Source organism: Rhinatrema bivittatum, chromosome 1 (assembly GCF_901001135.1).
Source record: "Rhinatrema bivittatum chromosome 1, aRhiBiv1.1, whole genome shotgun sequence".
Taxonomy (NCBI): Eukaryota; Metazoa; Chordata; class Amphibia; order Gymnophiona; family Rhinatrematidae; genus Rhinatrema; species Rhinatrema bivittatum.
Window position 1 is genome coordinate 522,785,930 of NC_042615.1, and position 22,982 is coordinate 522,808,911.

The 22,982-nt window shown below is 50.1% G+C and overlaps 2 protein-coding genes across 2 annotated transcripts in view; both read right to left on the minus strand.

The window, feature by feature from the left end:
• PGM5 (phosphoglucomutase 5) overlaps positions 1-22,982 on the minus strand; it is a 284,610-nt gene that overhangs the window by 98,255 nt on the left and 163,373 nt on the right. The gene's annotated exons all lie outside the window — the stretch shown is intronic.
• Positions 7,776-9,765, minus strand: LOC115097311 (vacuolar protein sorting-associated protein 28 homolog). Its single transcript, XM_029613022.1, has 2 exons — positions 9,482-9,765; positions 7,776-8,558 (listed from the first exon to the last, which is right to left on the minus strand). The coding sequence occupies exons 1-2, from the start codon at positions 9,667-9,669 to the stop codon at positions 8,081-8,083; spliced, it is 666 nt and encodes a 221-aa protein (XP_029468882.1). The 5' UTR covers positions 9,670-9,765; the 3' UTR covers positions 7,776-8,080.

Sequence of the window (22,982 nt, forward strand, 5' to 3'; positions counted from 1 at the left end):
AGAGTGTTTTAAAAAGGTTTTTTGGAAGCTAGCTGTTGAGCAGAACATTTCACCTCAATGACCATGCATGGCCTAGATCACATATTGTTGCAATTCCAGCCGCTGCGCGGTCTCCTCTCCACCAGAGGACCCCAGTGAGCCCGGCTCTGAACTCTTCTCCAGCATTCTCTGGCTCCTAGCCTCAGACTGTGCTTCTGCCTCCACGCCAGCAGGGGACCTCCACAAGCTCATTCCCCTGGCCAACCAAACCCTTCTCTCCTGCCTGTACCACACCCAGACTCCAGCCCCTACTTAACACTGTCTCTCCCATGCCTCAATGCTTCAGCATTGAGTCATAAGAACAAAAGAACATAAGAAATTGCCATGCTGGGTCAGACCAAGGGTCCATCAAGCCCAGCATCCTGTTTCCAACAGAGGCCAAAACCAGCCCACAAGAACCTGGCAATTACCCAAACACTAAGAAGAACCCATGCTACTGATGCAATTAATAGCAGTGGCTATTCCCTAAGTATAATTGATTAATAGCCATTAATGGACTTCTCCTCCAAGAACTTATCCAATCCTTTTTTTTGAACCCAGCTACACTAACTGCACTAACCACCTCCTCTGGCAACAAATTCCAGAGCTTTATTGTGCGTTGAGTGAAAAAGAATTTTCTCCGATTAGTCTTAAATGTGTTACTTGCTAACTTCATGGAATGCCCCCTAGTCCTTCTATTATTCGAAAGTGTAAATAACCGAGTCACATCTACTCATTCAAGACCTCTCATGATCTTAAAGACCTCTATCATATCCCCCCTCAGCCGTCTCTTGTCCAAGGTGAACAGCCCTAACCTCTTCAGCCTTCCCTCATAGGGGAGCTGTTCCATCCCCTTTATCATTTTGGTTGCCCTTCTCTGTACCTTCTCCATCGCAACTATATCTTTTTTGAGATGCGGTTCCCTGCTCTAGACCTCTCTGTCTTGTGGCTTTCTCAAGCTATTCCTAGCACTGTCTCGTGGCCTCCAGGCCTTCTGACTCCAGCCTTGCTTTTCCCTATTTCCTGGCCTCTGTGTCTTTTGTTCCCAGCTTGCCTTGGTCTTGCCTTGTGGCCATCCATCCTTCTGTTCCAAGCCTTGCTCTGTGGCCTGCGGGCCTTCTGGCCCTTCCTTGCCTTGTGGCCTGCCCTTGGGCTCTCTGTTTCCTGACCCCTGGCCTAACTCTGAGACCCCCAGGTCTCTCCCTGCTTCTAGGCCTCTCTCTCTCTCTCTCTCTCTTACCCTCCTTCCTTGCCTACGCTGCATCGGACACTCTGTGTTCCATGTTCTGTAGTCCTTACCCTGCTTTGTTCTGTCTTGCCCTAGACCCTGTCTGTTCCAGTGTTCCAGTTCCACGCTTACCTTCACTCTGTTCCTGTGGTTGCTGTTCCACCCTTACCAGCACTCAGTTCCAGTGTCTCAGTCCAGCCTGCACCTTCTTCCAGTGCTGCAGCCCACCCTGTGCTTTGTTCCAGGGCTGCAGCCCACCCTGTGCCTTGTTCCAGAGCTCCAGCCCAACCTGTGCCTTGTTCCAGTGCTCCAGCCCAACCTGTGCCTTGTTCCAGGGCTGCAGCCCACGCTGTGCCTTGTTCCAGGGCTGCAGCCCACCCTGTGCCTTCTTCCAGTGCTCCAGCCCACCCTGTGCCTTGTTCCGGTGCTGCAGCCCACCCTGCGCCTTGTTCCAGGGCTGCAGCCCACCCTGCGCCTTGTTCCTGTGCTCCAGCCCACCCTGTGCTTTGTTCCAGGGCTGCAGCCCACCCTGTGCCTTGTTCCAGGGCTGCAGCCCACCCTGTGCCTTGTTCCAGTGTTCCAGCCCACCCTGTGCTTTGTTCCAGTGCTGCAGCCCACCCTGTGCCTTCTTCCAGTGTTCCAGCCCACCCTGCGCCTTGTTCCAGTGCTCCAGCCCACCCTGTGCCTTGTTCCAGTGTTCCAGCTCACCCTATGCCTTGTTCCAGTGCTCCAGCCCACCCTGTGCCTTGTTCCAGGGCTGCAGCCCAACCTGTGCCTTGTTCCAGTGCTCCAGCCCAATCTGTGCCTTGTTCCAGTGCTTCAGTCCACCCTGTGCCTTGTTCCAGTGCTCCAGCCCAATCTGTGCCTTGTTCCAGTGCTCCAGCCCACCCTGCGCCTTGTTCCAGTGCTTCAGTCCACCCTGTGCCTTGTTCCAGTGCTCCAGCCCACCCTGTGGCTTGTTCCAGTGTTCCAGCCCACCCTGTGCCTTCTTCCAGTGTTCCAGCCCACCCTGCGCCTTGTTCCTGTGCTCCAGCCCACCCTGTGCCTTGTTCCAGTGCTCCAGCCCACCCTGTGCCTTGTTCCAGTGTTCCAGCCCACCCTATGCCTTGTTCCAGTGCTCCAGCCCACCCTGTGCCTTGTTCCAGGGCTGCAGCCCAATCTGTGCCTTGTTCCAGTGCTGCCGCCCTCCCTGTGCCTTCTTCCAGTGTTCCAGCCCACCCTGCGCCTTGTTCCAGTGCTCCAGCCCACCCTGTGCCTTGTTCCAGTGTTCCAGCCCACCCTGCGCCTTGTTCCTGTGCTCCAGCCCACCCTGTGCCTTGTTCCTGTGCTCCAGCCCACCCTGTGCCTTCTTCCAGTGTTCCAGCCCACCCTGCGCCTTGTTCCTGTGCTCCAGCCCACCCTGTGCCTTGTTCCTGTGCTCCAGCCCACCCTATGCCTTGTTCCAGTGCTCCAGCCCACCCTGTGCCTTGTTCCAGGGCTGCAGCCCAATCTGTGCCTTGTTCCAGTGCTGCCGCCCTCCCTGCGCCTTGTTCCAGTGCTTCAGCCCACCCTGCGCCTTGTTCCAGTGCTTCAGCCCACCCTGTGCCTTGTTCCAGTGCTCCAGCCCAACCTGCGCCTTGTTCCAGTGCTTCAGCCCACCCTGTGCCTTGTTCCAGTGCTCCAGCCCAACCTGCGCCTTGTTCCAGGGCTGCAGCCCACCCTGCGCCTTGTTCCAGTGCTGCAGCCCACCCTGCGCCTTGTTCCAGTGCTCCAGCCCACCCTGCGCCTTGTTCCAGTGCTGCAGCCCACCCTGTGCCTTGTTCCAGGGCTGCAGCCCACCCTGTGCCTTGTTCCAGTGCTCCAGCCCACCCTGCGCCTTGTTCCAGGGCTGCAGCCCAACCTGTGCCTTCTTCCAGTGCTGCAGCCCACCCTGCGCCTTGTTCCAGTGCTCCAGCCCAATCTGCACCTTGTTCCAGTGCTCCAGCCCACCCTGTGCCTTGTTCCAGTGCTCCCGCCCAACCGGTGCCTTGTTCCAGTGCTCCAGGCCACCCTGTGGCTTGTTCCAGTGCTGCAGCCCAACCTGCACCTTGTTCCAGGGCTGCAGCCCACCCTGTGCCTTGTTCCAGTGCTGCAGCCCACCCTGCGCCTTGTTCCAGGGCTGCAGCCCACCCTGCGCCTTGTTCCAGTGCTCCAGGCCACCCTGCGCCTTGTTCCAGTGCTCCAGCCCACCCTGTGCCTTGTTCCAGTGCTGCAGCCCAACCTGCACCTTGTTCCAGTGCTCCAGCCCACCCTGTGCCTTGTTCCAGTGCTGCAGCCCAACCTGCACCTTGTTCCAGTGCTCCAGCCCACCCTGTGCCTTGTTCCAGTGCTGCAGCCCACCCTGCGCCTTGTTCCAGGGCTGCAGCCCACCCTGTGCCTTGTTCCAGTGCTGCAGCCCACCCTGCGCCTTGTTCCAGGGCTGCAGCCCACCCTGCGCCTTGTTCCAGTGCTCCAGGCCACCCTGCGCCTTGTTCCAGTGCTCCAGCCCACCCTGTGCCTTGTTCCAGTGCTGCAGCCCAACCTGCGCCTTGTTCCAGTGCTCCAGCCCACCCTGTGCCTTGTTCCAGTGCTGCAGCCCAACCTGCACCTTGTTCCAGTGCTCCAGCCCACCCTGTGCCTTGTTCCAGTGCTGCAGCCCAACCTGCACCTTGTTCCAGTGCTCCAGCCCACCCTGTGCCTTGTTCCAGGGCTGCAGCCCACCCTGCGCCTTGTTCCAGTGCTGCAGCCCACCCTGCGCCTTGTTCCAGGGCTGCAGCCCACCCTGCGCCTTGTTCCAGGGCTGCAGCCCACCCTGCGCCTTGTTCCAGGGCTGCAGCCCACCCTGCGCCTTGTTCCAGTGCTCCAGGCCACCCTGCGCCTTGTTCCAGGGCTGCAGCCCAACCTGTGCCTTGTTCCAGTGCTCCAGCCCACCCTGCGCCTTGTTCCAGGGCTGCAGCCCAACCTGTGCCTTGTTCCAGTGCTCCAGCCCACCCTGTGGCTTGTTCCAGTGCTCCAGCCCACCCTGTGGCTTGTTCCAGGGCTGCAGCCCACCCTGTGCCTTGTTCCAGTGCTCCAGCCCAATCTGTGCCTTGTTCCAGTGCTCCAGCCCAATCTGTGCCTTGTTCTAGTGCTGCAGCCCAACCTGTGCCTTGTTCTAGTGCTCCAGCCCACCCTGTGGCTTGTTCCAGGGCTGCAGCCCACCCTGTGCCTTGTTCCAGTGCTGCAGCCCACCCTGTGCCTTGTTCCAGTGCTCCAGCCCAACCTGTGCCTTGTTCCAGTGCTCCAGGCCACCCTGTGCCTTGTTCCAGTGCTCCAGCCCAACCTGTGCCTTGTTCCAGTGCTCCAGGCCACCCTGTGCCTTGTTCCAGTGCTCCAGGCCACCCTGTGCCTTGTTCCAGTGCTCCAGGCCACCCTGTGCCTTGTTCCAGTGCTCCAGCCCAACCTGTGCCTTGTTCCAGTGCTCCAGGCCACCCTGTGCCTTGTTCCAGTGCTCCAGGCCACCCTGTGCCTTGTTCCAGGGCTACAGCCCAACCTGTGCCTTGTTCCAGTGCTCCAGCTCACCCTGTGCCTTGTTCCAGTGCTCCAGCCCACCTTGTGCCTTGTTCCAGTGCTCCAGCTCACCCTGTGCCTTGTTCCAGTGTTCCAGCCCACCCTGTGCCTTGTTCCAGTGCTCCAGGCCACCCTGTGCCTTGTTCCAGTGCTCCAGCCCAACCTGTGCCTTGTTCCAGTGCTCCAGGCCACCCTGTGCCTTGTTCCAGTGCTCCAGGCCACCCTGTGCCTTGTTCCAGTGCTCCAGGCCACCCTGTGCCTTGTTCCAGTGCTCCAGCCCAACCTGTGCCTTGTTCCAGTGCTCCAGGCCACCCTGTGCCTTGTTCCAGTGCTCCAGGCCACCCTGTGCCTTGTTCCAGGGCTACAGCCCAACCTGTGCCTTGTTCTAGTGCTCCAGCCCACCCTGTGCCTTGTTCCAGTGCTCCAGCCCACCTTGTGCCTTGTTCCAGTGCTCCAGCTCACCCTGTGCCTTGTTCCAGTGTTCCAGCCCACCCTGTGCCTTGTTCCAGTGCTCCAGCTCACCCTGTGCCTTGTTTGAGTGCTCCAGTCTCACCGTGGAACAGTCTCACACTCTGTTCCAGTCCTGCACCACACCAGGAGGTGGTGTCTACAACATCCCCTCCCCAGCTGCCCTTCATTCTCAACACATATATTCTCCCTTTCTATATTTCACATCACATTTTTACATTTAATTAACTATTAAAGGACTAAAAACTCAACATTCTATAGATGGTTTCTAAAGAGGAAAAATTACTGTAGCTGTGCAAGTCAACCTAACAATGGCCTACAATATAGTAAGTCATTGATGAGGTTTTTACAAGGTCCTAGAAATGAAAAAAAGATTTCTCTCTCATGGAACTGATATAAACTTTAATCCTAAACAGCAGCTTCGCCTTCAAATTAGAAGGGAAGTGAAGCAGAAGGAGGTGACAGATTAACAACTTTCTCAAGGAAGTGTTATATAACATCTATACTAATGACCAACCATGACCAACTGTGCAGATAACCTTTCTGGCCAAAATACTGGCTTTGTGAAAGCTGAAGAATCCTTAAGTAAGGCATTAATCAACTTACATTTGTACTACACTGAGGACTATTTGTGTGCCAAGCCACTGAAAATACAAACGATGCATTATAACTGAAACATTAAAAAGGCTAACTGCTGGCTCAACAGTAAATTGCCCGGGACAGCCCTATCCCACTGTTCAAACCCGGTTTACCTTGGAGTCACCCTTGATTGAAAGCTCTGATACAATTGTGGCCCCTGCCTCAAATCTTCTTCATTTGTACCCCGCTGAAAAAACAAGATTTTGGGGTCTGCGGATTATATATAAATATTTTTAAAGAAATAAATAGGCCACACTTGCTCCCATTCTCCTAGCTTCTTCCCTCACAGGGGGAAAGGATCAGTCTCTCAAGACCCTCAGGGTTTACTATAATATATATTTTTTTTCCCATACAAGCTCAGTGGAAAAAAACAAAACACTAGGACACAGTGGCTGTTTTTCAAAATAAAATTATTTTACTGAAACTTGCTTGTAGGTGTAAATCACAAATGGTACACTGATTTGTGCATATCAATGCACAAAATAAAGTTACAGTCAGTCAATGATAAATCTCTGCCCACCCTGGCAGTGCATAACTCTTCACGAGGGAATCTGCCTGGATGCACACACTCTGGGAGCTCCTGGTTATACACTTCAAATCTATTCTTATGCTCTCTTTTTTTACACAGTATTTCTGTGGGACCTTCTCCCTGTAAGACAGTCTTCCCTTGTGACTTTACGTTTGGTGGTCTGTAGGGCTGCCACACTCATCTCCTCGGCCCGGGGGCTCCCTGCTGACGCGTTGCCCGTGCTTCAAGTGGTGTCTGTGCCATGCTCCGATATGATGTCGCTATGAATATCGGTATAGAAAAGTTTATAAATAAATAAACTCTCCATGCGGCCGGACACCGCTGGCTTCGGCTGCTGCACCTCTTCTTAGGCCAGTGGCGGGAAAAGCCCTGTGGTGCCGGAAGATTTATTTATTTTTATTTAACATTTTTCTATACCGACCTTCAAGGTTGAATACCATATCAGGTCGGTTTACATCGAACAGGGGTAGATCAGTATAACGTAACATAACATAAGGAGCAAATTTTGTGGTAAGAGACAAGAGCAGAGAAGCAAAAAGTTACATAATAACAAGGACCTTGAACTTGGAAGCTGGTTCAGCTGGAAAAAGAGAAGCCTTAAGAAGGTATTAAATTAAGTACATTGTGATATGTCCAAACTAGTAAATGAGGTGAATATTGGCGGGGCGAAGTTCCATATTCAAATAGAATATGGAACTTCTGAATATCTATCTATCTATCTATCTGAATATGGAATATCCATCTGAATATGGAAGTTCCATATTCAGATAGATATAGATTACAGGTTTTCACATGTATCTATACCTACACTATTTAAACAGATAATGGAAGGGAAAGCAGATTTAGAATGATGAAAACAATAAATATTTGTGGCAAGAAATAATAATACAAAACAAAAGTAAGAGAAAATAAACTGAGCAGTCTAGACGTGAGTCCCACGGGGGCTGAATGGATTAGAAATTGGTTGCATGATAGACAAAGCGTGGTGGGAAACGGAAGTCACTGTGAGGCGGGAAGGGTGAAAAGTGGAGCGCCTCAGGGATCTGTCCTGGGGTCAGTTCTGTTCAATAGCTTTGTGAGCCCCAGTCCTTGCTCAGTATCCTGCTGCCAGCCTGATCCAGTATCCAGGCCTCAGTTCCAGCCTGTGCGTACCCAGTCTCGTCCAGCCTAGTCTTTCTTTGCAACCATGATGTTCAGCTATAGAAGCCAACCTGCGAAGGAGGGGGCTGGCTAGGCAGAAGACAAACCCTAGCCCAGCCCTGCAGTCCAGCACTGCTCCTGCAGGAGTGCGCCTGGAATCCAGCCTGCACTCTCATAACGAACGTGCGCACATGTGCACCCACACGCCTGTTTAAAAGTTACCTTGAAAGAGATTTTGTCATCAGCGTATACAGAGAATATCTTGTTTTTGTCTGGTTTGGCACTTTTCAACTCCGTGAAGGAAGTGGACATTGAATTTGCACTTAGTCCTGCACTTCCAGCATGTGCAGCGGCTTCGTCAATCATCGGGACCATGGAAAAGACTCAAACATCAGGCGAGACATAACTGCGAACCAGCGCTATTACTAACGGAGAACACATCTTATTTTTCTACGGGTGGCAGGAATGTGAACAAGTCCATGTAGAGGAGCACGAGTCTGGTAAGGCAATGTTCAGGAGTGGAGGAAGCGATTGAAGGCATTGTATGCAGACTCCAGATCAAAAAGCATCTGTCGGACCTGCGAATCATCCAACTCGTCTGAGGCAGACATACTGCTGAGCTTCTGTAACCACACGTTGACTTTTTCTCTGCCTTCAAAGTCGGGGGGCAGGTGGCTCATCCGGTTCATGGTCTCCATCAGCTCCCGCAGGTCTGGTTGGATCTCATCCATGGCGCGAATTTCCAGACGCAGCTTATCCATCACTGTAATAAAGAGAGAAACAATGTCAGCGATGCAGCGGTTGAGGTTCCCCTTATCATCCTTGATGGTGATGGGTCGATCTTCCTTGATCCGCTCCATGGCCAGAGGGCAGTCCAGCCTGTACTTCCGGCAGAACTCATCGATGGAGCCCACCTCAGCGCCCTGCACCTGTTTGAAGGCAGCTTTATACTGCACCAGTAGTCGGGAACAAGCGGCTGTGTACTCGCTGTTATGCTGGAGACAATCCGGATGTGGATCCTTGGGCCGACTGGCCCGAGGGAACAGTCGGTAGGCAGAACTCCCACTGGGCAACAGGATCTTCACCTGGAAACCCGAGACTCCTCCAGAGGAGCTGTGGGAGCCCGGGTTGCTAGGACTTAGGAGACTTCGCCCTGGAAGCCCGAGGTCCCCCCAGGAGGAGCCCGTAGGGACCCGGACCGCTGGGACTTAGGCGAGGCCGAAAAAACCCAGGAGTGGAATCCGGACCGGAGTCTGGGCCGGCAGCGGGCGAGCAGAAGTCGGTGTCACGAACCGAGGTCAGGGCAGGCTGAAGAAGCAGGAGTCGGAGTCACGAACCGGAGTCAAGGCAGGCTGAAGACAAGCAGGAGTCGGAGTCACGGACCGGAGTCAAGGCAGGCTGAAGACAAGCAGGAGTCAGGCAAACCGTGGTCAAGGCAGGTAGCAGGCAAGCGGAGTCAGGCAGAGCGGAGTCAGGCAGGTAGCAGGCAAGCGGAGTCAGGCAAACCGTGGTCAAGGCAGGTAGCAGGCAATCCAGAACGCAACTTAGAACTACAGGAAGTAGTGAACCTCGTTGCAAGGCAAAGAAGGGAAGGGACTGCAGGGCTTAAATAGCCCTGCAGCGTCTGACGTCATAGAAGGGAGGAGCCGGGTTTTCCCGCGCTGGTCCCTTTAAAAGTGGAGGACAGTCGCGCGCGCGCGCCTGGGGGCGGGACTGGCCGTGAGGCCACGCCAGCGGCAGCGTGAGAGCCGGCGCATGGCGCCCGGAGGCACTGCAGGCCCGCGGAACGCGGCAGCTCCCCGGAAAGCAGTGGCCGGGGTCCTGAGGCCGCGGAACGCGGCAGCTCCCCGGGACTCGGGAGGAAGGTAAGGCCTCGGGCGCCAGCGTGGCGACCGAGACCGCAACACTCGCTGGGAGATACGCAGTCCTTGATGTATGCTTTCTCCAGAGCCTGCATGGTCTTCACCACAGCAAACAGCTCGGCCATGTTATCAAACATTTCCCTCTCTCGGGCGGTCTTGTATAGCTTCACCTCCTCGTAAAGCTCTGCTTTATTCCCAGGACCTCCCATTCCTGGCGTGGTCGATATTCCATGAAACATCTTCCTTGCTGCACTGTTCTGATCCGGGCCGAACCGGGTTAAGCGGTGGGAGCGGCGCTTTCTCGGGCTCTCGTTTACCTCTCCTGTTTCTGTTTCTCCGCGGCCTCTGAGTCACTGTTGCGTTCGTGGACATCACTGCCAAATCCCTGTAAAGGGCTTACTCGCTCCAACCTTCAAAATCTAAGCAACAGGTCCACCTACTCCTCAGTAGAGTGGGCTGCCATCGGCGTCATGTCTTCGGCTCTTCAGTTCCAGTGCCCTTGTCTTCAGTTCGTCAGCTTCTTCCTCATTGCCTACCTGTTCTTTTGCTCATCTACTTGCCCTGCCTATCTGTCCCTCCTTTCCCTCTTGGACAGATTCCCTAGTTTTACATCTGCCTGAACCTGGATATACCTGTCGGCTGCCTGCCTCTGACTACTGCTTGTTCACGGATATGGCTGACTGCTGCCGCCTGCCTTTCACCACTGCCCGATCACGGATACACCTGATCATTGCCTGCCTCTGACCTTTGCCTGGACCTTGGACTCGCCTGACCTCCGCCTGCCTACGAACCAAACAACCATAGAACCTTCTCTTCTGCCATCAGCAGAGACCCCGCCTAAGTCCTGCTGGCCTCGGCACCCGAAGGCTCGACCTGAGGGGAACAAGGGCTGGTGTAGGTGAAGCTCCTGCCAAATCTCTTCTCCTTATGGGTCCACCTGCTGACGGTGGGAACCTGCAGGGTTCCACCCTGGAGGTAGCACCAATCGTGCCTCAACACAAAGGTCCACGAACGCAACAGTGACTCACCACAAAGATTAATTCTCTTTCTCCAACACACTGCAAAAAATCCCTCTCAGGCAGAACAAGACTAACTCCCTTCTTCTTCAGGACAGCTCAGGAATCCATTTTTGGATCCCAAGACAAAAAAAAATCCTGAAGGCATGGACACCCCAACTTCCTTCCCAGGACAAGAGGCAGGACAGGTAGAGAGACAACCCTCAAAGAACCCAGAGCCAAGAGGACTCGTGATTCTGTGAAAGCACTCACCTCATATAGACGTCTCTCACTGGGGAGTCGCAGACATACCACTACCACTACTACTCTGTTACCTCATCTGTAGAGACACTGAAGTCAAACGCAAGGGACTACTTTTTTGATCCCCTTATACAAAGAACACAAGTGGACAACAGCAAAGAAAGTCTCTGTTCCGGAAATATATTAACAAAGTAACTGTGCCCTGAAATAGATATGCAAGCTCAAAGGAGCCTTGTGGGTTGCCTCTGTTAAGGCTGAAAGAGATCATGTTTAGACAAAGAGAATTTATATCCAGCTCTGGAGAACACAGAGTGCAGCATTTTGGCATATCCACTATTGTATATATATATGGCAATATATTCAAACATTTTTATGCCATTAGGCAGTTTTTCCTTCTGTCCCTCTGATGTGCCTGCTTTTCCCTCTATCCAATTTAGAAAGTACAGCTGCTCAGCAATACAAATGGGGAAGAGGCAATGTAGTGACCACCGCAAATTACCAAAATGTTGCTGGACATATTGGAAAAAAACAATGCTTTCAGTAGTTTGACCCTTCCATTATCACACGTCGAGGACTACATTTGTGGCGAGATTTTGTTGCTTTTGCTCATCTGACTTTTCCCATAGCCCAATACTAAAGTCCTCAACATCCACAAGAAAATATTCAGCAAGGTCCCTCTACCTGCTCATTTTGTAGAGGCCTACAGTTTCATTGTCCTTAGCCATAATGCATCCTATTCAAAACAGCAATGTAGTCATTTTGCATTATAGCACATTTGAGCGCAAGCTGTCCTGTACGATAAAACATAACGATCCAATTCTGCTAACAAGAAAAGTCTTTGTCTGACATATTTAGAGCTGATTTCTGAAAAGGATTTGCATGCATAAAATTGCCAGGAGGGTTACGCACATAAAAGTATGCGCAAAAGCATTTGTGTGCATATTTTTACGTGCACTATAAAGAAGCATTCCCAAGAGCGGAGTCGGGGCAGCAGACCATTTCCACATACTTTCATTTTTGGAAAGCACGCGTACAAAGCTACGTGCACACATTAACAGTTGCCAAGTTGCAGGTATAAACGTATGCGTGTACGCTGCCAGGGTTCCCCTCACACACGCTAATTTTCAAAGCAGACTTACTGCGTGTAAATCTGCTTTCAGAATTTAGGGTAAAGCCTGCACAGAGACTTCCAAGCCGACACGAGCTTTTATAAAATAAGTCCCCCCAAGGCTCAGGATCATGAAGATTAGGAGGCAAAGTACTGGCAAAGGCAAACACTCTTCAGTCAAAACTTTTAACTGACGTGAACCAGTATTTACATTGTCAATGTTTATGACCGTTTACAGGTAACTTGGCTCCTATATGCTTTGTTGTTTTGTTGCTATAAAATTAAATTGTTCTCTATCAATTGTAGCATCATTTTTTTTTCACTAAAGTTTTGTTTTAATCTTTCGTTATACATTTGCAGTCAAGTCTCACTAGGTATAGTTTTGAGAGGTCGGGTACTGGTAAGGAAACACCTGAATGATCTCAGTCGTTTATATGCTGCAGATGATCACACAGGGGTTTGCCTGTCATCTCTCTGTTTAGATTGTTCTGTCCTGTTGACCATCAATCATCTGATGTCAAGTTCAGAAACCCCAACCAGCAGGCAAATATTGTTTCGTCTGGTCGACTTCGGACAATCTATGACGTATCAGCTTCTATTGTTCAAAATGGGATGAAGGTGCCTAGGGTGTACGAGCCTCTCTTACATGGCGCACACCTGTTCTACCCCTGGGGGAATTCTGCACAACCGCACAGTGAGAATTTATGCAGAATTTACCTTTTCCATGCAGAATCTGAGTGGCACCACAGGAGTTGCTTTACAGGGAGGCAGCCAGCAGAAGGGGGTGCTGTTGTGAAGGAAGAGCTAGCTTGCACTTAAGCGACAATAGGAAGAGCTGGCTTCGTGTGCCTGCAGAAGTAGAAGCAGGGCCATGCTTAGGGAGGGAAAGGGAGGCAGGTCCTGCTCCCCGGGATCTTGCGCTACGGCACATCAATTACTTTTGGCTGAAGGCCCACCAGCAGTCTCTCTCTTTCTCACTGGCAGGAGTGCATCGAGAAGCAGCGTGACTCTTACCAGTGACTTCCTCCTCTCCTGCCAGCCTCCATCTGAAGTTTGAAAGAACTGCCCAGAGCTCCATAGCCTTAGTCTGACCAGCTCAATATAGCTCAAACTTCAGTGGGAGGCCAGCAGGAAAGGAGGCACCAAGAGGTGCATTGCTCTCTGATTCCTTCTGCTAGCAGGAGAGGACCATGCCCAAGCTGAGGGAGATGATTCCATCAGGGATGGGAATCAGCTAATGATAAATGCATGGCACTAGCATGGCAGAGCATATAGAAAGACATGATTTAATGGAACACAGTCAACATGGATTTACTCAAGGGAAGTCTTGACTCATAAATCTGCTTCATTTTTTTGAAGGGGTTAATAAACATGTGGATAAAGGTGAAACGGTAGATGTAGTGTATTTGGATTTTCAGAAGGCATTTGACAAAGTCCCTCAGGAGAGGCTTCTACGAAAACTAAAAAGTCATGGGATAGGAGGCGATGTCCTTTCGTGGATTACAAGCTGGTTAAAAGACAGGAAACAGAGTAGGATTAAATGGTCAATTTTCTCAGTGGAAAAGGGTAAACAATGGAGTGCCTCAGGGATCTGTACTTGGACCGGTGCTTTTCAATATATATATAAATGATCTGGAAAGGAATACAACGAGTGAGGTTATCAAATTTGCGGATGATACAAAATTATTCAGAGTAGTTAAATCACAGGCAGACTGTGATATATTACAGGAGGACCTTGCAAGACTTGAAGATTGGGCATCCAAATGGCAGATGAAATTTAATGTGGACAAGTGCAAGGTGTTGCATATAGGGAAAAATAACCATTGCTGTAGTTACACGATGTTAGGTTCCATATTAGGAGCTACCACCCAGGAAAAAGATCTAGGCATCATAGTGGATAATACTTTAAAATCGTCAGCTCAGTGTGCTGCAGCAGTCAAAAAAGCAAATAGAATGTTAGGAATTATTAAGAAGGGAATGGTTAATATAACGGAAAATGTCATAATGCCTCTATATTGCTCCATGGTGAGACCACAACTTGAATACTGTGTACAATTCTGGTCGCCGCATCTCAAAAAAGATATAGTTGCGATGGAGAAGGTACAGAGAAGGGCAACCAAAATGATAAAGGGGATGGAACAGCTCCCCTATGAGGAAAGGCTGAAGAGGTTAGGGCTGTTCAGCTTGGAGAAGACACAGCTGAGGGGGGATATGATAGAGGTCTTTAAGATGATGAGAGGTCTTGAACTAGTAGATGTGACTCGGTTATTTTCACTTTCGAATAATAGAAGGACTAGGGGGCATTCCATGAAGTTAGCAAGTAGCACATTTAAACTAATCGGAGAAAATTCTTTTTCACTCAATGCACAATAAAGCTCTGGAATTTGTTGCCAGAGGATGTGGTTAGTGCAGTTGGTGTAGCTGGGTTCAAAAAGGTTTGGATAAGTTCTTGGAGGAGAAGTCCATTAATGGCTATTAATCAAGTTTACTTAGGGAATAGCCACTGCTATTAATTGCATCAGTGGCATGGGATCTTCTTAGTGTTTGGGTAATTGCCAGGTTCTTGTGGCCTGGTTTTGGCCTCTGTAGGAAACAGGATGCTGGGCTTGATGGACCCTTGGTCTGACCCAGCATGGCAATTTCTTATGTTCTTATGGGGAGAGGGAAGATAAATGATGACTGCACCAGGCCATGGTGGGAGGCAGATGAAAATTACACCTGAAGGGGAAGGGGAAAGAAAGATGAGGATTTGCATCTTGGTGGTGGGGGAGGGGGACACAGAGATGTGGACTACATCCAGGAGCAGGGAATGAGAAGTAAGATGAGACTTGCACCTGATGGGAGGGGGAAAGAGACATTAGGTTTGTACGGGGGGAAGAGAGATGAGGACTGCACTGGGGTATCAGGGGAGAGTGAGATGAGAATTGGACTGGGGATGGGGAGGGGAGGAGAGAGATCCTGCTTCGTTCTTAATTCTTCCTGGCTATGCATCAGATTAGTCACATTTACTTCTGGACTGGAAGCACATTTTTTCAGCTTATCTCAGACAGAACTATGCCCTAATTACACGAAAGAAGAAAAGGCTGACTAATAACAACATCACAGAACCAAAGATCTCCTTAAATAGTTAAAAGACCTCAAGATCATATTTGATTTTGTTCAGTTAGCTCCTTATTTTAATCCTGCCTATAACAACATTTTAATTCATCTGTAATGGCTTTGCTGTCTTAACTCAAAGCCTCTTATTTGCTTTGTTGTCTGTTTTCTATGTCTCTTTTCACTGGATTGTAAAGGAGTAAGGCCCATTCATTATGTGTCGCTGTACAGTACTGCATACGTCTGGCATGGGAATTATCATTACAACAATAATACTGAAGCTGATGATGATTGCACTAAAGTTGTGCTCTTACCCGGGGTGGTAACTTTCAAACTGGCGTGCAGGCGCTCGTGTGCACACATTGGTTGGCCTGTGCCCAGGGTTGCAGCTATTTTGTAACACACGCATGTACATGCGCGCTTTTTCTAAGATAGCATGGCTGCGTGCACGCTTGTGCTGGATTTTAAGTGGGCAAACAAATCCCACTTCTACCATGTATGTGGGGGGATTTTAAAAGGAGTGTGCACCGACTCCATTGCCACTAAAACCAGTTCATTCCCAATTCACGCAGTTAAGGGTTAAGTCTTCCAACACCCCCCCCCCCCCCCCCCCCCCCCCCCGAGTTTAATGGCCTTTCTTCCCCTGTCAACGGCAACCTTTAAAAGCCTGCTGATCTGCCTAGATTTTTTTGTTTTATCATTTACATGTCATACCTAGCAGAAGTAAAGTTAAGCGGCAGGGGACCCTGGTGTGCACCGTTGCATATAAGTATTTACGCACAAATTCCAGGTTAAAATCCTGGAACCCAGTGCCACAACCAGGCTACACCCATTCCCCGCCCCCTTTAAAAAGTTTCTCACTTGTGCATGTATTGGCATTTCGGTGCACACTGGCCCGACATATTCGTGCATCCCCTGTTGATGTGCACATCAGGCTTTTAAAGTTCTTAAAGGTTGTCTACATAGACAGTCATGGTTGGTCATTACTATAGATGTTATATAACTGTGGCGTAAGGGCACTTCCTTGAAGAAAGCTGTTGATCGGTCATCTCCATCTGCTTTACTTCCCATCTAGTTTGACAAGGAAACGACTGTTTAAGGTTAAACTTTGTGTCAGCTCCATGAGATGGACCAAGACCAGAACCTTGTGAAAAAAGATCCAAGTCCTTGTAAAAAAGTCACCAGTGGCTTGCAGTATTGTAGGCTGTTGTTAGGTTGATAAGCAGTGCCAGAAGTAATATTTTGTATTTTGTAACGATCTTCAATGTTTTGAGTTAAATTAACCAATCGGACCATTGCTGATTTTCCAAGTTGAAACCCACCCTGATCAGAGATTTAGGTATTTTTATGCATCTGAAACAAGCCAATTCAATATCATTCATTTAAACAGATTGCATTTGATATTTGGAATAACAAGGAGATAGATCTGAAACTCTTTGGGTCGGACGGATGTTTCCCTGCCTTTAGCAGTGCTGTTATCTGGACATATAGCCATATGTTTTGTAATTTTTTGACTAACTGTGCACGAGTTGTGTAGATAAAAGGAGAAATTACTTACCTGATAATTTTGTTTTCCTTAGTGTAGATAGATGGACTCAGGACCAGTGGTTTATGCTCCCCTGCCAGCAGATGGAGATTGAGCAAGCTGATGTCACAGTATATATAACCCTGCAGTGACCCCAGTCTGCCAGTATTCTCTTCAAAAGCAACTGTGGACAGACTAGCAAAAAACTTGATTAAAAACAGTCAACCATAACTGTACTCAACCACCAAGAAACTCTGAACTCATGTAGGAATCTAGGTACCCCAATCTAGGTACTGGATGAACACGTACCAGTAATCCCTTGGGATCGAAAGCCCCACAAGAGGACTCAGCTGCTGACACTCATGCAGCAGCCGAGGATGGAAAGCTGAGTCCATCTGTCTACACATTAAAAAAAACGAAATTATCAGGTAAGTAATTTCTCCATTTTATAGCATATAGACAAATCGAGTCAGGACCAGTGGGATGTACCAAAGCTACTCCCAAACAGGGCGGGAGGCTGCCCACGGTCCAGTCAGCACTGCACATCAAGATGACAAATCTGGAAAAGGTGTGTAAGGGGGACCACGTCACAGCTCAGTAAATGTCAACAGGACACACCAACCTAACCTCCGCACATGACACTGCCTAAGCTCTAGTGGAATGAGCCCTAACCTGAGTAGGTAATGGCTTTTCAGCATCCACATATGCGGCCGTAACCACCTCCTTTATCCAGTGAGCTATTGTAGAATGCGAAGCTAATTTTCCCTGCTTCTGTTATGATATCGAGGTGTTTGGTGGATTCTTAGGGGCAACAGTGATAGTGACTCCCACCAGGGGCAACAGTGATAGTGACTCCCACCAGGCTAGACTCAGATGCAGAAACACAGAGAATATATCTTTATTATGCAGCTTGTATGGTTCACCAGAGGTGGCAGTAGAGAGTGGATTAGATAGCAACAGTCTGTGAGTCTCAGTGGAGGAGACCTGTCCCACAATGGTGGTGTAAGGCCCCGATGCAGGTATCCAGTGAGGTGCTGTAGGAGAGACAGACTGGCAGATGTTGTTATACACTCCTTTGTAGCTGAGTAGATAGAGTTCCCAATAAGCAGTAGAGAGAGGATAGGTAGCAACAGTCTGTGATCCCGGCAGAGGAGTCCTGTTCCACAATGGTGGTGTAGGGCCCGATGCAGGTAGACAACGAGGAGCTGTAGATGAACAGACTGGGAGAAGTAGTACTCACTCTCTGTAGCTGATAGGTGATGTTCCAGCAGGTAGAAGAATTGGTAGCAGGCACCAGGATAGACACACAGGCCCTCGAGAAGTGAGTACCTGGATTCAGGATAGGAACCTGGAAATAAGCAAAGGGCTCCCGAGGAGCGGGAACCCAGGTTAGTAGAACCCCGGAGGGTAAGATAGCTTTCAGCAGCAGCAGCAGAGCAGCTTCAGACTGGAATGAATCCAATATGTTGCTAACTTGGCGAGAGTCAGCAAATGGGCAACCTTTTGTAGAAGGAGCAATAACGTCACTCGAGGGGGACGCCCCCGAGGTTCGCGCCAACACTGCTACAAGACGTGAGGTGTGCGCACGCACTCTAGGAGGCCTCAGGTCAACATGGGGGGACGTCGCGCCAAAGCCGCTCCGGGGAAGCCAGAGGGTGCGGCAAAGAGATGCTACAGACGCCATTCTCTCGAGGCTGGTGGAGAAGGCTGAAATAGAGGTGAGGCATGTCGGGCGAAGCCGTCTGAGACCGACAGACACAACAGCTTCCTTCCACCATTAAGGACAAACAGATAATCCGACTTTTGGAAAGGTTCAGAAACCTCTAGATACCGCACGACAAGTCTCTTGACATCCAATGAACCCAGGAAGCAATACTCCCCCATGTCCCTGACCTTATCCAGGGATGGCAAAGAAATGGACTGATTCAAATGAAACTCCAAGACCACCTTAGCAAGAAGGATGAAACGGTACGCAACTGCAATGCCCCTGGAGTCATCCAAAAGAACGGCTCCAGCAAGACAAGGCCTGCAACTCGGAAATGCGACCTGCAGAACATATAGCCATCAGGAACATTGTCTTCAAGGTCAATAACTGCAAGGAAATGCTACGTAGTGGTCAAAACGTAGAGCCTGCTAAAAACATGCAGCACCAGGTTAAGACTCCACAAAAGAACTGGCAACCTCAAGGGAGACCGAAGGTGCTTCACTGCCTTCAAGAAACGGGTCACATCAGGATGGGACGATAGGGAGACACCACTTACCGTGCCTCTGAAACTTGAACCTTCAAGAAATTAAGGGCCAATCCCTTATTCAATCCCTCCTGCAAAGAATCCAGAATAAGCGGGATTTTAACCAAACAAGGAAGAACACTGCGCGCCTCGCACCAGGCCTCAAATACTCTCCAAACCTGCACATATGCTAGAGAAATGGAGAGCTTCTGAGCGCGGAGTAAGGTAGCAATCACTGCAGAAAAATATCCATGCTCAAGGGCCAAACCATAAGACAGAACTGATCCGGATCCTTGTGAACAACTGGCCCTTGCTGCAACAGATCCATGTGCAGCAGAAGGCAAAGGAGGTCCTCCATCAGGAGTCTCCGCAAATCCGCATACCACAGATGCCTGGGCCAATCCAGAGACGCCAGAAGTACTAACCCCTTGTAGATTTCGATTCTGCGAATGACCCTGCCCAGCAAGGGTCATGGAGGAAAGGCATAAAGTAACTTTTCTTCCAGCCAGACCTGTAAGAGAGCATCAATGCCCAGGGACCATGGATCTCTCCTGCAACTGAAGAATCGAGGAACCTTTGCATTGCAAGGTCACCAGCAGGTCTAAGGACGGAAGGCTCCAGCAATCCACTATCAGCTGAAAAGCCTCGGCAGTCAATACCCATTCTCCGGGGTCCAGACTCCCCCTGCTGAGAAAGTCTGCTTTTATGTTGTCTTTTCCTGAGATGTGAGAGGCCGAGATCATTTGAAGATGTCCTTCCGCCCATTCCATAAGTTGGTCTATTTCCTGCCACACTTGCTGGCTTTTGGTTCCTCCCTGGCAATTGATGTAGGCCATTGTCGTTGCGTTGTCCGACATCATGCGGACTACTTGACCCAGTAGTCTGAGGCTGAACTGCAAGCACGCCAACCTGACTGCCCGGGCTTCCAGGCGATTGATGTTCTAGAGAGCCTCTTCGGCCGTCCAACGTCCCTGGGCCATCAGTTCCTGACAGTGAGCTCCCCTGCCCTGGAAACTTGCATCTGTCATAAACACCAACTAGTTCAGGAAGGACTAGGAAATTCCCTTTCTCAGATAAGCCTCCTGCAACCACCATAGAGGTGAGAGCAGATTTCCATCAGCAAGTGGAGCCAAACCGAATAGTCCTGAGACTGCGGGTTCCAACAAGATAGCAGTGAGTGCTGAAGAGGATGCATATGCACCCTCGCCCATGGCACCACTTCCAGGGTTGCCGCCATCAAGCCGAGCACCTGTAGATAGGACCACACTGTCGGGCATATAGCATTTATCAACTGATGCACCTGAGACATCAATTTCTGAATGCGAACTTCCGGCAGGAAATCTTTGCCCAGCCTCATGTTGAAGTGAACTCCCAGACACTCCAACGAATGGTAAGGCCAGACACTGCTCCTTGCCAGGATCACCACCCACGCAAGCTCCTGCAGCAAGGAAATTACTATGCTAGGCACCAGACGGCTCTCTGCCAAAGACGTGACTCAAATCAGCCAGGATCCCATCTTTTCTCAACGCTGCCACCACGACCACCAAAACCTTGGAAAAAGTTCTGGGGGCACTGGCCAGACCAAAAGGCAGTGCCCAAAACTGATAATGGTGACCCAGTACCGCAAAACGTAGAAAACGTTGGTGCTCCAAACGGATGGGAATATGAAGATAAGCCTTGGACAGATCCAGGGAGATCAGAAACTCCCCCGATTGTATGGCCATTATCACAAATCATAAGATTTCCATGCAAAAATGAGTCACCTGCAGATGACGGTTGACACTCGAAGTCCAGGATGGTACGAAAGGAAACTTCCTTCTTGGGTACAACAAAATTAATGGAATAACACCCCGTAACTTCCTGAGACATAAGCACGGGAACCACAGCCCTCAGCCGGAGGAGCCTCAGAAGCGTAGACTCCACTGCCTGCTTCTTCTGTGAGGAGTGGCAAGGAGACACCATGAACATGTCCTGAGGAACACTGTGAAATTCCAAACGCATATCTTTCTCATATCACTTCCAGGACTCATTGATCTGATGTGATCTTGACCCACCTCTGATAAAAGAAATATAAGCATCCCCCTATTTCCTCCTCCTGAAAGTGGGTCAGCAAACCTTCATTGGAAAGCTTGGGATGGACCGCTACCCAAGCCTGCTCCTCTCTTGGGCTATCAGGGACAAAAGGATTGAGACCTACCAAAAAGCCAAGTCCTCTGAAAGGTCAGGTTTCTGTAGGGACGAAAATGCTTGGAACCCCTGAAACGACCCCTCATAGAAAAGAGGCGCTGCAATTGCTTCTTATCCTCCTGTAACCAGGGAACTGGAGATTCGCCCCACTTACTGGCCAGCTTTTCCAACTCGTTCCCAAACAAGAATGAGCCTTTATAGGTCATTTTTGTAAGATTAGCCTTGGAGGCTGCATCAGCTGACCAATTTCACAATCATAGCTGATGTCTGGCCACCACTACTGAAGCCACTCCTCTGGCCAAGGTACAGACCCGTGTCTGTCAAAAAGGCGGCAGTGGATTCCATAATTGCTCTGGAATTCACATTCCCCCCCCCCGAATCATCCACCTCTTGAGAGAGAAGCAGACAAGAACACGCCACAAGAGTGCAACAGGAAGCAATCTGCAAGGTCACTGCATCAAAGACCTGCTTAAGGATAAATTCAATCCACCTCTCATGCACATCCTTCAAGGCCGCTCCTCCCTCCACGGGGATAGTCGTCCATTTAGATATGGAGCAGACAATCTCATCCACTTTGGGAAAATGCAAATGCTCTCTCACAGCTAGAACCAGAGTGTATAGGCCTTCCAAAGCCCAGTCCCCTTTGAAATTTCTCTCCAGGGTGTCTCATTCAAGATCAATCAATTCTTGAATGACATCCATAACAGGAAAAAGGGAAGAGGCTTTACACAAGAAACTAAAATGGGATTCTCTTTGGCTCTAATATAGAGTCCGCCCCAGGCACTCCCAGCACATTCAGTGTTGGGAAATCAGGGCCAGTAGTTCATCTCTATGAAAGAACTGTAGCATGGTTCAATTTGGCTTCCAAGGAATCAGGATCCACCTCATTATCTGTACCATCCGGGTCCCCACTGGGGATACCCGTGGCGAACCAAGGTGTGCCATGGCGCTTAACCGTAGGATTGGAAGAGGGAGGGGCCACCAGCTGAGGGTCTGACCTGACTTTAGTGGGCAAAGTGGAGGACTGCGCCTATACAAAAGCTTGTAAACCTTGAAAAAAACTCCACCCAAGAAAAAGCAGCCGGAATCCAGACCAAGCCCAGAAGGTAGTGGAGCAGGCCCAACAGAACTGCCATCTCCTGCGGAGGAGCCAGAATGGAGTACCAAGATCTGGCACACTTCCAGCCAAAACCGTAACCAGACCAACATCAGAATGAGAGGATCCAGGTTTAGCAAAATCCAAGGAAGACAACTCTCCCATAGCATCTGAATAGTGCTAACATCTGGAAAGACAGGTCAGGCAGAGAAGCCATAATATGATAGGCAACACAAAAATTAAGGCTCTTACGCTTCTTGTTTATTAGCGCTTTGAGCGGCAGAAACTGTGCATTCAAACGGCTCCTGCTCAAAAAAGTTACGAACACAAATTATAGGTGCCCCAGCAATAAGTGCGGCAAAGCGCATGCACTACTACAGCACCCTGCTGGAGCATATCACCATGCTCAAAAAAGTTTTTCACACAAAAGTCACGCCTAGTGTAGAAGGCAGAAAGCACGCACAGCGCACAAAAACGCCACTCCGGCCTACCAGACAGCATGCCGAGAAAAGCCTACCGCAGGGCCTAGCCCACCCGGGCTGCTCAACCCGCCAGGCTGCCCAGTTCCCCAACCCCAACGGGAGCGGGATCTATGTCGGGCGGTGCACCAAGCACGGAGACCAAAGGAAGACCTAAAAACCCCCTAACTGTCTCTGTAGATAAAAAATCTTTTTCTTCTTTCCTTTTTTTTTTTTTGGAAAACTTACTGGAGCTCAGTGCTTACCAACTGAGCATAGAGATGATCTCTGACTGCAGGGGGAGAAGGCATCTTTCGTCACTGCTATGCTCGGCCTTCTACACCCACTCCCTTTCAGTTTTACAAGCAGCTAAGTCCATGCTGGAAACCGGCTACCAGACCAAGGCACACCTCTGAGGGACCACGGAAATCACCTCAGGAATTCTCAACTGGGGGAGGGACCTTTAGGTATCACCGCAGGAGGGCGGGGCTTTCGTTTTCTCCATATAAAATTCTCCTTTCAAAATTCACAGTAATCCCCCATAGGGAGATGCACATCCACCATCTGATGGAGAAGGAGAATACTGGCAGGCTGGGGT

Bases quoted from the DNA above. Each gene is read 5' to 3' on its own strand.
- LOC115097311 (XM_029613022.1), bottom strand. From the start codon at position 9,669: ATGTTTCATGGAATATCGACCACGCCAGGAATGGGAGGTCCTGGGAAT. The intron at 8,559-9,481 runs CAGCGAGTGTTG...TCTCCAGCATAA, and splicing joins ATCAAGGACTGCGTATCTCC to CAGCGAGTACACAGCCGCTT.